Below are 17,530 nucleotides of genomic sequence, written 5' to 3' on the forward strand. Positions count from 1 at the left end.
GGTGGCCTTTGGCAACTTGTAGCTTCAGAGCGTTGCATGAGAAGTTGAAATTGTATGCGTTGCAGATGTACTCCAGCCTTATTTCTAAAGTTTCCTGATTACTTAGATGTTTTGAACTCAGCATTATTTTATCCCAGAGAAATTTGATATTCTATGTGCAATATCCTCTTGCTGAATTTCCTGTAAAATCTTAGCACTGAAGGCCCTTTTGATCAAGATTCAAGGAACATTGTCTAACTTTTAACATAACACAGAGCTGAACACTATTCCACACGCCTCAAATCCGGAAAGACCTATCTGGCTCTTGATTATTAAGAAATCCTCGGAGCAAGTTTCAAAAGAGGAATATGCCTCTTTTTCCACTGATCTCTTGAGTTGTAACTTGATTCCCTTATTTCGTCTTTTAAGGGATGGGTGGTTCATTTTGCAGAAGACTAGCCCTGGAGATTCTTATCCCATTGATGAAACCTTTTATATTTTGGGCTTTTGTCCTCTGTATGTTATTTGGATTTAGTGTTTAAAATTACTGCAGTAAATGATAGTTGTATGTTGCTTTATCTGCCCAATATTTAGATTAAGGCAGAAAAACCTTGAAGTTTAATTGTGAATGATTACCACTGTATTCCATTTTATTGCATAGGCTTCAATGCAAAGTGTTCTTTGATAGATGAGAATATCCTGTCTTAAATCATCAAGCAAGCAAATGGAGAGTACTCAGTACCAATATTATGTTCATAATTTACCAACTTTGTTATCCTTATTGTTAAAACAAGATATTCCCACGTTATCTGAATATAGGATGATCCTTGAAACATGGTCGCCCATTTCTTTTGTGATGAAACACTGCCGTGGAGTCACTGATGTGGTCAGTTTCTGTTAGCCTCCAGCTAACTGAGATAAAGAAAGCCACATTAACTCACTCCTTTAAAGATATATTTTCTTTTTGAAAGAAGCAATTTTCTGGTATCTGTTTTGGTTTTGTGGTAGTGAAGTTTCAGCTGAAACAGGAGATAATGGGCTCAAACTCCATTTAGAATCCCCACAGTTGGAAAAGGAGGCTATTTAGCCCATTAAGTCTGCACCAACTCTCAGGCAGCATCTTACCCAGGCAAACCACCACATCCCCCCCCTCTCCTGTGCATTTACCATGGCTAATCCACTTAACCTATATGTTTTTTGACACCAAGGGGCAATTTAGCATGGACAATCCATCTAACCTGCATGACTGTGGGAGAAAACTGGAGCACGTGGGGAAAACATGCAAACTCCATACAATCATCCCAGACTGAAATCAAACCTGGGTCCCTGGCTCACTTCAGAGTCTTGAGCACAAGTTCTAGATTGACGTTTCAGTATAGTACTGGGAAAATGCAGCAAGATCTTCTGGATAAAACATTAAACTCTGCCCTTTTGGGTGCAGATAAAAGATCCTATGGTGTTATTTGAAGAAGAGCATTAGGTTTTCAGTATCTTGGGTAATACTAAGTTCCCAACCATTAAGGTAGGTGAGCATTAACTTCATTGCATTCGGTGAGACTTTCTTGTCCATAAAATTGCTGCTGTATTTTGCCAGATTATTGCAGGGTGACCAGATGTCCAGATTTGACCAAGATTATCTGAGTTTAAGCAACCTGGTGTCCTGTTGGTTTCCTGGAAATTGCTCAAATGTCTAGGTTTTAGGCTCCAAAGAGGCCCCTCCTGTTTCTTTTCCACTTGTCTTCTTTACTTACCCATGAGTCATCTTTCAGTGCCCTGATTGGCCATTCTGACAGAATGCGGATTGGTCAATGAAGGATTCCATGAAATAGGCCAGTCAGGGAGAGCGGGAGGCCAGAAGCATTGTGCTCAGTGAGTGTAAGTAAGTTCATAATATAAAATTGCTCAAACATTGATAATTGACAAATTTATATTACCAAAAGAATGGCTCTGTGGGAAGAGAAAATGTCACATTGAACCCAGATCCAGTGCACTGTCAAGTGAGAATTCTTTTGATAGTATAATTAATTGTATTTAACCTCCTTTGGTATTCATTTTTCAGAAGGCAAACCAAGCAGTTCTAGTATGTTGACAATTATTGTCAATGAAAGGATTGTTGCGTTGTGATTTTATTTTTGGAACTTTAAAACTTTAAACTTTATTCTCCATAGAGTAGATTTTGCTGCAAAATCTACTCCAATTAGTCTGTAATGAATTAATTCATTGTTATTCCTGTGAAGTGGCTATTTTGTTTTTATTTAATATTGTTGAGGAGTGGGGCTAAATTTTCACTTGAGCAGAAAATCAAAATTAAGTTGAATCTGATTCTAGCATCTACGGCAAATGTAGTGTTCATGGCAGTCAGTTCCATTGCTTGTAAAGAGAAGGGGTTGCCTGATGTCAGTCTAATAATGACAGTAATAATGCGTTGAAGAAGAAAGCGGATGTCGCAGTGATGCAAAGTCAAGATCAAAAGGGCACTTTTACGTTTGTCTTCGAGGACCGTTTGTGATATTCAGTTGAACAACTGTAGACGTTTTCTTTCAAATCCATTTGTGACAAGCTCATTCATAACACTATGATGAACATACGTTTAAATGATTTTTTTCTCTTCACCTTTCACTTTAAATGAAATTACACAAATAGCAACCTCACCACATAATTGCACCCTGTAATTATAGTATCTAAAATCAACAGTAAATAATGCAAGCAGAAACAATTATGTCAGTTTGGTCACAATTTTTTTCACTTTTTTGATTATTTGTGAGCAGTATGTGGGAATATGGGATGATGGGAGGATTAGAATAGAATACAATTTTTAACTTGATGCCCTGCTGACACCGTTCCATACTTTGTTTTCAAATTAGCGTCGGTGACAAACATTTGCCCGTGTTTGAAATAGTGGACATCTGTGTCACACAGTTGTTAAATATTTGATTGCAATTGAAGTAAAGTGCTACTGACAACTAGAGACAGAACAATCTTGAAATGCAAAGATGCAGTGACATAGCGGGATGGATGAAACTACAAGTCCATTCAGAGTTGTCTCAGGATTTAACATCACAACAGACAACTAAGTATTAACAGAGGGGGTTTTGATTTTGTAGGTCCAACACAAGCTTGCTATGACTAAATAGCAGTAATTCAATTTTAACACTGACAGTTTGTAGAGTACAAAGGACCCTCCCCCCATTATCCAACCCTTCGGTCAGCCAGATATTGGGCCAAAGAGAAAAAAGGTTTTTTTCCCCTCCAATTAATTATCTGTCAGAGTCCACAGTCTCTGACTGGATGTTGCAACAGTCGAGGTGGGAGCAGTGCTTGGCAGCTGTGTTATTACATAGCTCTTCATTTGGTATGTATGCTAATTAAGATGTCATCATATGACCTTAGTTCCCAAGCCTGACTCCTGCCATTGGTTATACAACTTGTCAATCATCATGGGATCTTTCCTTCTCAAGGTTTTTCAATGTGCCCTAGTTTTGATTTTTGAAAATCTGGTCACCCTACAATAGTGACAGAACTAAGAATTATGTAATTGACTGTGAAATATTTGGAAAATACTGATGTACTGAAAGATGCTGTGTAAGTTCCCGTTTGTTCTTATTTCTTCTTTTCTACTGCTTTGTGCTAAGTACTGTTTGTAATGACCTAAAAGAGGGAAGTTTGAAAGAACCTATTGTATTCAACTAATGTGTTAAGCTATCCAAACTGAATAGAGTGATTTGTAAGCAGAAATGTATTAGTAAATGCTTCTGAGAAACTTTTATTTTATTCTTTCATTGGATGTGGGTGTCACTGGTTGGGCCAGCATTGATTGCCCTTGAGGAGGCTGTGACGAGCCTTTCCAAGCTGCTGCACCCACAGTGCTGTTAGGAAGGGGGTTCCAGGATTTTAATCCAACAAGAGTGAAAGAATGGAGATATAGTTGGAAGTCAGGATGGTGTGTGACTTGGAGCGGAATTTACACCTTCCCTAGCATTGCCCTTCTAGAAGGGAGAGGCTGTGCGTTTGGAAAGTTCTGTTGGAAAGGAGCCTAGGTGAAGTGCTGCAGTGTATCTTGTAAATGGTGCATACTCCTGAATGTTTAAGGTGGTGGCTGGAATATATCTGATATGATTGTGATGCATCCCACACTGTAATCATTAATCTGAAATACATTATTTTTATATGTGTAAATAAGGGTGTTAATTGGTGACAAAAAGAAAGTAATTAATGTCTTAATAGCTAGGGAGAAATCAGCCACATTGTTGTCCAAAGTTTCATCCATCCCCGTTATTTCATTCAGTGAATTTTACATTTAGAAAGTAGGAGTTTTGAAATATGAAACATCTCACTTTTCACGTTCTTTACGTTTGTATATCATGTATTATGCTCACTTGTGAAGCACTTGGATCACACTTGGATATGTGCTTGTCTTTTTGAAGATTCTGCTGCTAGAGTTGCAAAATGAAGGCAAGGAAAAAAAGAGGAAGAAAGTTTTGTTACAAACAAAACTGAAGAGGGATGAAAATAAAGGACAGGACATTCTCAACTTTGTAGTTGAAGCGACCAAACTGACATCCCCGAACAACCAGGGAATCAAAGGTAAAACAGAAGTACAAATTATTATACTTCATTGTGAGATTTTATTTGTATTTATTTGTAATTTGGTGTCATTAATCATAATGATTCAGTAGTCAGCTTCTATGTATTGAATGAACTTAAATGTTTACAGCGCACTATATTTAAAACATGGTTTTAATTGGTGCTTGTCAATTATAGATTATGTCATAGTGTTCAAGCTGGTGATTTAATTTTCCAGTTTTGGAGTGGTCTTGAACTTTGTTTATTGCACCAATTTGGGATGAATCTGTCAACAAGATTTAAAGATGCAAGACATAATTTCATTGCCAAGCACTTTGAATGTCCTAAAGTCAAGAAAGGCATATATAAATCCCATTTTGTTTCCTTTCCTCCTCCCCTTTCTAATTTGGGGTAATTGTTATTTCCAATTGGCCAGAATAAACTTGAGAATGTGAACAGACTTCAGGAGGATATGTATAGATTGGTGAAATGAGTAGACACCTGACATTTAATGCAAAATGGTATAGTGATACATTTTGGTCAAAAAATTGGGGAGAGGTAATATAAACTGGTACAATTTTCGAAGGTGCAGAAATAGAGAAACCCGGGGTTGTACACCTACCAATCTTTGAAGGTGGAAGAAGTTGAAAATACTTCCTAAAAAAAAGTATATAGTTCTTTGACTTTATTGATAAAAACCTAGAGTACAAAGATAAGAATTCTAATGTGTTATGAAACACTCAGTAAGCCTGAGCTGGAGCATTGTACTCATTCCTCAGAAGAATGGCAAGGGTTTACTGGAATGGCGAGCAAGGATGTGGTACTTCAGTTATGCAGAGACATAAGAAACTGCGATTGTTCTCCTTAGAACAGAGAAGGTTAAGAGGTCATGAGTGGTTTTAATTAGGGAGAAATTGTTTCCAGTCACGGAAGATCTGGTAACCCAATAACACACACTTCAGTGATTAACAAAAGAACCAGAGGTGGGATGGAACTATATTTTAGCACACAAGCTGTTGAATACATGCTTGAAAGGCTGGTGGAAGCAGATTCAGTAGTAATTTCCAAAAGGGAAAATATTTACAGGGCTATGGGAAAAGAACAGTGCAGGGCCTAAATGCTGGGAAAACTCCAACTCCAGCATCTATGGGTAGAGAGACAGAGTTAATGTTTTGTGTCAATATGAGTCTTCAGAATGATGGGTGGAAGGGGGTCTAATTGTAGGATCCCTACAGGGCAGAAGGAGGCCATTCGGCCCATCGAGTGCACCACCCACAATCCCACTTCGGCCCTATCTTCATAACACTAATTTTTTTACCCTACTAACCCCCTGATACTAAGGTGCAATTTAGAATGGCCAATCAACCTAACCCACACATCTTTGGAGTGTGGGAGGAAACCCACGCAGACACAGGGAAAATGTGCAAACTCCACTTAGGCAGTGAGCCAAGCAGGAACCCAGGTCCTTGGCACTGTGAGGCAGCAGTGCTAAACACTGAACCACCGTGCCACCTAATTGGACAACTCTTTCAGATAGCAGGCACAGATTTCTATGCTGCATCATTCTGTGCTTCTAAGATACTACAGTTAATAACTCAATCTATTAATTGGAATTTGATGGAAGTATCTGTGCTTTCCTTGTTTTAATTGTGCAGTACAGACCAGGAAGTGGCAGTTTGCTTCTATCCTTCTGCTAATCCTGCTGGACAACTAGACATGAACAGGTGTACAAAACAGCCCAAGGTGTCTGGCCTTCCAGTTTCCTTTCTCTGCTAATATTGAACTTTTGGACCTCTACTGAAACACTAAAGCTCTGATCTCTTTCTTGATGACATTATCTTTCTTCTCTTTTCTCCTTCAACTGAACCACTTAACTTCTTTCTGTGTACTGGCCCACTAGTCAGCCCCAGTAACCTGGCCTGCTTCACATCATGTCGCATTCCTTTTTTGATGATCAAGATTTAATTTGTTTAACCCATACTATCATAGAGGACAGAAAGAGGTCATTTGGTCCATCATGCTTGTGCCAGCTCACTGAAAGAGGTGCCAACTAGTCCCACTCACCTGCTCTTTCTTCATGGTCCTGCACATTTTTTGTTTGAAATACATATCCAATTCCATTTTGAAAGTTACCATTGAATTTGCTTCCACCATCCCTAAAGGCATTACACTCCATTTCAGACCTTAGAAGATAATATACTGCCTCCTGGCAACTATCTTAAATCTATGTCCTTCAGTTACCAACTCTCTATTTTCTTCTTATTTATCCTATAACTAAGCAAACAGAAAAATTGAAGTTGGTACATCTGAAAACACTAATCGGTATCACTCTCATTGAATTATGCGCCTTCACGTTTTGATCAAATTTAAATTCCAATTCAAAGATTGGCTGGAGCCCAGAAAGATTTAAAAAAAACTGAAAATGAACTTGAGACTTGGATAACTTCCCTGGAGATTGAACATTGGAGGTTAGAATTTTTCAAAGGACTCTTTTCGCAATGTTCATAGAATGGCTACGGTGCTACCAAGTGGCCAAATAGTATAGTTACACCATGGCACATATGGACAGGCCAAACCTACCATAACCAAAAATTGATAAGAAGATTGACAACAATGTGACAAAGCGAGAAATGTGATGGCAGATATAATGTTAACAAGCTACATGTAAATGTACATATAACTTGCTGTGACATTATTGTCCTTTCTCTGTTAGGTAAACGAGTGGTGTTGATTAAAGAATTCCCTGTCCACGGGGAGAATGTTTGTAGAGCAGCTGTACTTTATGTTGTACCTGCAGCAGTTAAAGGTAAGAAAACTGTAATGCACCAATGGACATTTTCAGTGTGCTTTATTATAAACCATAGGAAACAAGAAAGAACAATTATGTAAGTGAAATTATTAATACACACCTGAATTGCACATCTGTGGCTAGAGTTGCTTATAAGGATGTGACAGATCTACATATGCTAAATTTAGTAATGTCTATAGAGCTATATTTTGAAAATATAGGGTTTGGGAGCAAAACCAGGGATATTTCAGTTGACATTGTTCACTTTATAATGTACCCAAGAACCAGAAAGGTTATTTTACCAATGACCTCCTATTGCCTGAAGATCACTTTGTTACTGAAGAAATGGGAATAGGTAACTGGAATGTTTGCTCCATAGTACATTAAACTGTTATGTTCGTTATTGCATTTGATTTTTATTTTTAACAATTTCAAAAACCTTTGGGTTTTGCAGAAGCGGAAAATCCAAACTGTCAGTGAGGGTAGTTTGCAATATTCTCTCTAATCTCTTCCATCCATATGCAGAATGAGTTTGATACGCACCAGTATCAAGATTATGTGCAGATATGTGTTGTCAGTAAAATAACAAAACCTGTAAGATATATTTTTAAAGGTTATGATAGGTAAGGAAGAAGAAGAAAGGAACCTGCCCTCAGCCAGTGACAGTAATGTGCTAATCCACAAGTTACCATACTTACTGAACTAAATTTTAAGTTTACCATGGTGACAATTGAACTCGACCTCATTCAGTAAATTCAGTACCATAAGAATGTAAGGTTGAGGAGAAGAAGTAGGCCGTTCGACTGTTTGAGCCTGTTCCACCAGTCAGAGTTCATAGCTGATCTGGTGTCACCTTTAAGTCCACTTTCCTGCCTGTCTCCCATAACTCTTGATTCTCTTGTCAATCAAAAATGTGCCTAACTCACCCTTGAATACATTCAATAACCCAGCCTTCACTGCTTGCTGGGAGAGAGAATTCCAAATACTAATGATCCTTGTGAAGAGGAATTTCCTCTCTCACTCTGCCTTAAATGGAAGATGGAAGTACCGAGCGGCAGGGTCAGCAAGCAGGTTGCAGGAAAGACAAGTGAGAGATAACTTAAGGAATTGACACACATGAATATCGGCTGTCCATTCCACCTGATTAATTAATGTCAGGCTTGGCTCTCGTCCATTAATTTCCTGTTATGTGGGAATCTACCAGTTCTTTGCTCTTGGGCTAAAATGACATTAAACCTCATTTAATCATTTGGATGGGCTGTGAAAAGAAGTAAATGAAGCAGTTTCCAGCCACCAGAAGAGTCTGTTTGTCCTTAGCAACAGGGTTTTGTTTAAGCCTTGGATTTCCACAGTTATGTATGAGGGAGGGAGAAAATACCTCCTCTAAAGTGAAAATGAGCTTTGCCTCATATTCAAATATTATTAGAATTTTTATAGATTAAGTTTCTTTAAGAACTGTTGCCTAAGGGGTATTTATTTTTGAGGAACCAAGAATCTTTTGGGAAAATAGCCTGTAAGACTATTTTTCAACTGTACAAATGTAATCTTTAATGTTTAAGTTTTCTTTTGTTGATAAATATTTTAATTTAACATTTAAAATCTCCAAAAATGTTAGTGGAATTTGTGGCTCCTGACTTCAGTGAATGTATTTTCTCGAGTAAAATACAAATTGAAAATCATGATAGCTTGCCAAGTTTCCTTTTGGGATTTGGTTAGCCTAGCAATTACTACCAGTCAGATCATAACAACCGTATGTACAATGTTCAGATAATTTCATTTTTACATAACATAGCAAACATAGCAATCTAGCTCTTTTGTTGTATTGGATATTATTGGTTATATTTGTAGAGGTCATTGTTGTCAAATACTGCTCTAGTTTGTGGAAGCTTGAGATGGTGCAGCTGATCTAGTGTTGGATCTTCTCAGTGGTAGCCTTTTAAGGAGATGGCTGCTAAAGTATGGAGAAAACTCAACATACTCCAGGGAGACACTTTCAACTTATTTGGGTGCTGGACTATTTGGCTGACCAGGTGTTTTAGTGTACAGAGCAGTTGTCATCACCATTACATTGCAGTGAGACCTGGACTGTATATTCGTGACATCATTCCATTAGTGCTAAATTCTATCAGCAATATATCTACCACATCTTCAGATTCAATGGAAGAACCATTGAACAAACACTAGTGTACTCCTTGAAGCCAATTCCTTACAGGCTAAACTGCAACATAAACCTTAATGGACTAGACTCCACGTCTGGATGGTTGCAAAGTGTTTCCCTGCCAGATCCTTTTTCGTCCACTCCTAAATGGTCAGTGTGCAGGTGAGGACAAAGAAAATGCTACAAATACATTCTGAAGCTATCCTTGAAGCACTGCAGCATTGGTTTTAATGACTCAGAACTTGCCACCAATCATTCTGAATGATGACAACTTGTCCATTAAGCTGCATCACACTTTTAGTCACGACATCTTGAGGGAGAGCGGTAGCAAAAGAGGAAACAAAAGGAATTAAATCTTGCATTGCCCACTATTTTGTGGGCATTCTTGTCCCATGTACTCAAAGATCTTCAGGCCAAGAATTAGCCTGTTCAGCTGCGTGAAGATCCATGGCTGAAATTCATGATCCAAAGTGGACACCCTCTTTGGATTCTGGGACAGCTGCTGTGACAAGTAGTTATAAAATCTGTTTGTGATTTAAAATTCATGTTTAGTTTTGTCAGTATTTTGTGTAGTTCATACTATGTTAATAGGAACAAGGTCATTCCTTTTTAGATGAATTAAACGTTTTTTTTCTTGACAGAATTGATAGTCTTGATCATGATATATGCATGAATAGGTTGAGTAAAGTTCCACTTGTTAAGTTATTAATTTAAGTAATGGTACTGTCATTTTTGCAGACAACAGTAAGACATCATATTGCCTTGGAGCACCAAGTTTTTACTGCTTTCAGGATATTATGCGTGTGTGCAGTGAATCCAGCACTCATTTCTCTACACTCAGTGCAAAAATGCTCATTGCTTTGGATAAGTAAGTAAAGTTACATTTTTCAGCCAGATGGTGCAACATTGCTTTACATGTACACAAGGAGTTATTTATAAAAAGTAGGATCAAAATTAGTGAAGATAAAGCACTTGTTAAGGATTGCAAGTGGACCTTCATTGGTATTTTCCTGAAACTGCAAATAAGAAATGGATAACTACCTCCAATATTTGTCTCTTTCCTATCCAGTGCCTGGTCTGTACTCCTGATCAAGTCTTGAGGTCAGAAGTTCATATGTAGAAGATATTTGGTGTGAATCCAGATTCTGCTTCACCCTTTTAATTGGAAGATTTCAAAGAATAGAAATAACAGTTGCAAATTTGTAAGATATTGGACCAGATTTTGCTGAATAAATGATGGTGTCCAAGCGACACATATTGTTAGTAATGCACAAATTGGCCAACAATTTGCACCATGGAAGAGATACCCCATAAGTTGTGAATTGCTACAAGTTGGTGGCCAAGTTATTCCATTACGTTTGCAAAATCAGAACTTTCATTGGCTGTTTAATTGCCCATTAAACCCAACAGAGAGCTTGGTCTAGTAATTGTTAACTTAAATACCCTTAAAGCAAACAGACAACTGTTAATGACTGCCATTCATTCTGTCATGCCAAAAAGTAAGCAATTGTAAGCATGAAGTTTGTTGTTCAGGTTTTGAACTATCTTAAGAGGCTTTAAAAATGCCAAATGTTTTTTTCCTTTGTTTCTTGTCCTTTTTTTCTTCTCTGAATTCTCTCTCTACCTGCTTTGAATTTAATTCATCTTCCTTCAGTCCTTCAGACTTATTGATAAGAGACATTGTTTTTCCTGTTGCTCATCAAGGTCCCAAAAGCCCTGTTATCCTTGCTGCACTGTTATCAACTCTTTGAGCAATGCTGTTGACAAAGCTTTTAAAAAGCTAAATGTGTGCCTGTTGTCTAGCTGATAGAGCATACTCTGAGATTCCCCACTTTGGCAAAATCTAGCCTGTTGTTGTTTTTGTCAGCCCACATTCCATTGGTTCTCCTGAGCTGGTACAAAGCTGTACTACTCATTTAGAGTGTAGAAGGCCGATGCCCAGAGCTTGTCCAGCTCTCCTCCTCGAGGAGTGATCATGGAGAGTTCTCTGTATGCCAGATATCTAAAATACCAGGTTATAGAGTTGAACAATGCCACAATCAAAGAAAGATTCAATGGGCAGCTCTAACTCAACACATTCTGTCATAAATGGCGGTGGATGAATCTAAAACTAACACGAGGAAGTGGGTCAAACCTAGCATGTGCAATATCAAAACAGGCCATTCAGCCCAACCAGTCCATGCCAAAAATTTCCTTGGCTTTTTTATTTGATCCTGGGATGTGAGCATCATTGAGACCAGCATTGTTTCCCAGCAGTAACTGCTCTTGAGAAGTCGGAGTGAGTGGCTGCATTGAGTTCCTGAAGTTCATCTAATGCAAATACACGCACACCGATGTTTGGAAGGGATGATATAGTTCCAAGTCAGGATGATGATTCACTTGTGGGTTGGATATTGACCCTCTTTGTTTTGTTTTAATTTCAGATTCCTGGCATCTGCAGTATTTTTCATACTATTATCATTCATTCTTTAGGAGAATGTTAAATGTAGTCTTATTACTGCTGATTCTAATTTTATCTTAAGAATCATTCATAGCTGTAATAAATCTGTCTAAATGAATGTCAACAATTATATAACAGTGATAATTAATGGTTAACCAAAATGATCTGAATAATGAATCTGCAGTATTGACCCAAAAATTTCTGTCAGATTTACAGTGAAATGAATAGTGAATACAGAACAAAGAACAGTGCAGCACAGGAACAGGCACTTTGGCCCACCAAGCCTGTGCTGAGCACGTTGTCCTATCTAGACCAATTACTTGTATTCCTCTATTCCCCACCTGTTCATCTGTCTGTCCAGATAACGTCACTAATGTGTCTGCCTCAACCACCTCACTTGCCAGTGCATTCCAGGCCACCACCACCCTCTGTTTTTTAAAAAAGACTTCCCTCGCCCATCTCTACTGAACCTTTTCCCCCTCTTACCTTGAACTTGTGCTCCCTTGTAATTGTCATTTCTGCCCTGGGATAAAAGCTTCCAACTGTTCACCTTATCTATGCCCCTCATAATTTTATGAACTTCTATCAGTTCGCCCCTCAGCCTCCGTCTTTCCGGGGTGAACAATCCCAGTTTATTCAATCTCTCCTCAAAGCTAATATCTTCCATACCAGGCAACATCCCGGTAAATCTTTTCTGTACTCCCTCCAAAGCCTCCATGTCCTTCTGGGAGTGTGGTGACCAGAATTGGACACAATACTCCAAATGTGGCTTGACCGATGTTTTATACAACTGTAACATAATTTGCCAACTTCTCTAACCACACAAAATGAACTCAATTTTATACTTGCTCTGTTTTTTAAATTATATCCCTCAACCTAATTATTTTCATTTTATTAATTTTTGTTAGGGCTGGGGTAACTCCTGTTCTTTACATTGGTTCACTCACTTGTTACTTCTACATTGGCTTAGAGAATCAGTCAGCAGGCTTTATCATAATCCTTTTCTGCCTTTTGCTGCCACTTCTCTTGTTTTGCAGGAGGGTTTTGGGGATTCCAGTCAGACCTAATGATATTGAAAATTTTTTTTTTTAGCTGCTACACTCGATGCTATAGTTAAGAAAGCCCACCAATGCCTCTACTTTCTCAGGAGACTATGGAAATTTGGCATGTTCACTATGACTCTCCAACTGTTAGAGATGCACTACAGAAAGCGTTCTTTCTAGTTGTATCATGGCTTGGTAAGGCTCCTGCTCAGTCCAAGACCACAATAAACTACAAAGGGTCATGAACGAAGTCCATCACGGAAACCAGCCTCCCATCCATTGACACTGTCTACCCTTCCTGCTGCCTTGGAAAAGCGACGGTATAATCAAGGACCCCACACCCCCAGACATGCTCCCTTCCACTTGCTGTCGGGTAAAATATACAAAAGTTTGAGGTCACGTACCAACTGACTCTTCCCTGCTGCCATCAGACTTTTGAACAAACCTACTTCATATTAATTTGATCTTTCTACACCCTTGCTATGACTGTAACATTACAATTCTGTACCCTATCCTTTCCTTCAGTATGCTTTGGCTATATAGCATGCAAGAAACAATGCTTTTCATTGTATTCCTTGACATGTGTCAAGGAAGCAAATCTCTGCCTTTTCACTGTCCAGGCTTGGGTAGGGTTAGCACCATTATAATCTACTGAGGTCCGTTTGAGGTCCAGGAGTGTACTGTCACTTTGCCAGCTTTCACAAGTCCATCACAATTCTTATAAAACTTATGATAAAATACATTAAACAATACCCAGTAGTGTTTTCTAACGAAATATTGACTTTAGTTTGATTAGTTAGGCCGCCTTTTACAGATTCACATATCTAAACTATTAAATGCCATCTGGTACTGGAATAAGTTTAATTCCAACTTGTGTAAATATGCTCACCTGATCCTCTGTCGGTGGTGGACAACCTTTGATATCCTGTTTATAACGCTAATTTATTAGTGAAAAATGACTTGAGACAAATCACTTGGCACCTAGTTCTGTTCCAATTATCTAACAGTTTTATTCTATAAAGGCAGAAAGATGCCCACTGGGCTCACCATGCAGCCTCTTAAATGAACAAAGGAAATCACACATTCTGGTACATTTCAGCCCATCCTGGCTGGCTACAAACCAATGACAAAATTAATTACTTACATATCCATTCAAGCTGACAATTAGACATCATGTGTCCCCGTGATCAGCTCATGGACAGCTCTGGACCATCTTATGATGTATACCAGGCACCTTACATCCACTGTCTTTGGGCCTTCACAACGAATCACCTATACTCAGCTTATTGCATTAGCAGTCAGTTACTCAGTGCAGCTGCCTGCAGGCTGTTTAGAGGGGCCCTGCTAAGCAAGCTTAATGGTCCATGACTATTGACCAAGCAGTCACAGGAACAAGTGTGTGGGTGTCTGTGTATCTGCTTGGTCTGTTTAAATTTTACAGCATAAATAATTTGCTCTGAACCAGAATTAAATTTAAGATTAATCTGATGCATTTTACGAACAACTGTTTATACGTCCCAACCATCTGTTTAAACTATTGCAGTTTAGTTACTGATTTGAATGTTTATCAGTTTGAGATTACCTTAGCAGTAGTATTTGATGGGATGAAATTGAATTTTGCATAATTTCTGATTTTGATGTTGGAATAATCCTCACTTGGGTGTCCCGTGTTTTGCACACATTTTTATGTCTTTGTAGCGAAAGCCCTTATTTGAAATACAGCACAAGTAACAATAGTTCAGCCTCAGCTGGAGGATTGCATCCAATTCTGGGCACCATGCTTTTGGAAAGATGTGAATGTATTAAAGAGGCTATAGAAAAGATTCACGAGAATGGTTCTAAAAGTGAAATTATATAAGTAGATTGGAGAAGCTGTCACTGTCTTTGGAGAATAGAATCTCACAGGATCACAGAATTGTTACAGTGCAGAAGGAGGCCATTCAGCCATTGTGTCTGCACTGGCTGTCCAAATGAACATAATGACTTAGTGCCATTCTTCTGCCCTTTTCTGTAACGCTGCACATTGTTTCAATTCAAACAATCATCTAATGCTCTCTTGACTGCCTCTCCACACCTCCAGGCAGCAGATTCCAGACCCGAAACACTCCAGTCGTTGTTGAAAAAAGTTATTTCTTCTCACATCACACTTGCTCCATGTCTTTCCTCCCAAAATGAATTCCATATTGAATGTCATATGCCACCTATTTGACTTGTCTTTTTGAAGTTCATAACTGTTCGTCTCACAATTTTCAATGCTTCCAAGTTTTGTATAATCTGCAAACTTTGAAATTGTCTCCTGCACACCAAGATCTAGATCATTAATTTATCAGGAAAAGCAAGGGTCCCAATACTGACCCCTTGGGGAGCTGAATAACAAATCTTCCTCCAGTCTGAAAAATATTCATTAACCATCACTCGCTGTTTCCTTTTACTCAGCCAATACTGTAACCATGTTACAGTATTGCTATACAGAAACCATGAGTATTGCTGTATTGTGGAAAGTTATTGATGAAGGTTGAGAGGAGACCTGATAGAAGTCTACAAGATTATGAGAGGCATGGATAGAATGGATAGTCAGAAGCTCTTTCCCAGAATAGGAGTGTCAATTACTAGGGGGCATAGGTTTAAGGTGTGAGGTGCAAGGTTTAAAGGAGATGTACAAGGCAGATTTTTTTCAGAGTAGTGGGTGCCTTGAACTCGTTGCCAGGGAGATAGTGGAAGCGGATACGGTAGTGACTTTTAAGGGACTTCTTGACAACTATAAGAATAGGATGGGAATGAAGGGATATGGTCCCTGGAAGGGTAGGGAGTTTTAGTTAAGTGGGGCAGCATGGTCGACACAGGCTTAAAGGGCCAAAGAGCCTATTTCTGTGCTGTAATTTTCTTTGATCCTTGTACTGCTGTCCCTTTTTATTTCATGAGCCATAACTTTTCTCAAGTCTGCTGAGTGGCACTGTAGAAAATGCCTTTCAAAAGGTGGAGAGATTTCATAGAGGTAATTAAATGTGTGATTCTAGACAGTTGATATGGAGAAACCATTCCCATTGTTAGAAACCCAGAGGGCACAGATTTAAGTTAAGAAGCAATAATGATGTGAGGAAAATCTTTTTTACACACTGAGTAATTAGGATCTAGAATGTCTGAGAGTGCAGTGAAGATAGATTCAGTCAATTCATTGAGGGGTCTGGACTGGGTAGATGCGGAAAAACTGTTCCCATTGGTGGAAAGACCAAAATCCAGAAGGCACAGATTTAGGGTAACCTTGCAACTCTACTTTTGGAGTATCACCCAAGTTGTGAATTAGCTGATCTTAATTGGAGTGGTGATTGAGCAACTAGAAATGGCTTCAGCTCCATATCAGAGCATGGAAAATTAGGTAGAGGTTTCATTGACGTTTTTGCTGATCTTTGTTTTGAGTGAAGACAGGACTAGGACTGGGCATGATTTCAACACTTGTACCGATTCAGTGAAGACTCTTATAGAATTAAAAGTAAGATACCAGCAGGTGCTTTGCATATGTGCAACTATAATAGGAATATATACTTGCGCCAGGGGAGTGGGGGGGGTGGGGGGAGATCACTGAAAAAAAACTTTTTTGGAAATGGTTTACTTAAATTGTGTGTCTTCCTGAAATTTTCACAGGTGGTTGGCAGAGCAGCACACCATTTCTCATGCCATTCCGGGTCTTTTTAGACCATCTCCTCTTGAGCGAATCAAGTCTTGTGTTGCAAACCCTGCTTACATCAAAGAAATAGATCAACCTGAAAATACACTGCACGTGGGCTATACTGCCCTGGAGATAAAAAGCAAAATGTTGGCGCTGGAAAAAGCTGACCTCTGTATCTACAATCCTCTTTTTGGATCAGACCTACAATACACAAATAGGGTAGGACCTCAACACTGTTTTAGAAAAAGATAGTGCTAATCACCATGTTTGTCATTTTGACATGAACATAATAATATGTTTATGTTGGCTACTGAAGTAGGTCACTTTAATATTATGAACAATCTTGTTTCTTTCTCATTGATCTGAGGTACAGTGAAGAATTAAGTTTTACTGGTCATTTGAAAAGCGAAAAATATGTGCTGATTGGCTGAAAGACCTAACAGCATTTCGCATAACTAATGTTATGTTGAGATTTTCTGTAAATGTCTTGCTGAGTTATGCTGCAATGTATGTGTTTTGTATGATCCCAGTTGATACTACTGAACTGAAAAGTCACAGAATAGAACCCTGACTTGAAAGACTAACTTTTACTCTTTTGGAAAATGTGGGTGAATAGAGTCACAATTGCCAATTAGCTTTTAAGAACAGAAAAAAAAAAATTAATATGTGAAATTTGACTATAAAACAATACTCCTTCATGTTCACCTATCTTTACAAGTGTGTGCAGATTTTAAGGTTAGATACAAAATATATCTCATGCTATAATATTTCCTGTAAATATATAGTCTTGTAAATCAACAGGCCACATCCCCTCTGAAATCAAGTAGCAAATCTCCCCAATCAAACTTCTGTGGCTTTCTTCTCAAAATACCCGGGATGATTATCACTTGTG

General features: G+C 38.5%; 1 protein-coding gene across 4 annotated transcripts in view; it reads left to right on the forward strand.

Moving 5' to 3' along the window:
- The window catches only part of krit1 (KRIT1 ankyrin repeat containing), a 51,581-nt gene that overhangs the window by 10,350 nt on the left and 23,701 nt on the right, over positions 1–17,530 (forward strand). For all 4 annotated transcript variants that reach the window (XM_080210154.1, XM_080210136.1, XM_080210162.1 and 1 more), the window contains 4 exons: positions 4,404–4,563; positions 7,256–7,348; positions 10,227–10,356; positions 16,614–16,857. In XM_080210154.1, the coding sequence (XP_080066280.1) occupies positions 4,404–4,563; positions 7,256–7,348; positions 10,227–10,356; positions 16,614–16,857 (627 nt within the window). The remainder of the gene's footprint in view (positions 1–4,403; positions 4,564–7,255; positions 7,349–10,226; positions 10,357–16,613; positions 16,858–17,530) is intronic.

This window comes from Carcharhinus amblyrhynchos, chromosome 2, assembly GCF_965287045.1.
Source record: "Carcharhinus amblyrhynchos chromosome 2, sCarAmb.v2.hapA, whole genome shotgun sequence".
In the NCBI taxonomy this organism is placed as follows: Eukaryota; Metazoa; Chordata; class Chondrichthyes; order Carcharhiniformes; family Carcharhinidae; genus Carcharhinus; species Carcharhinus amblyrhynchos.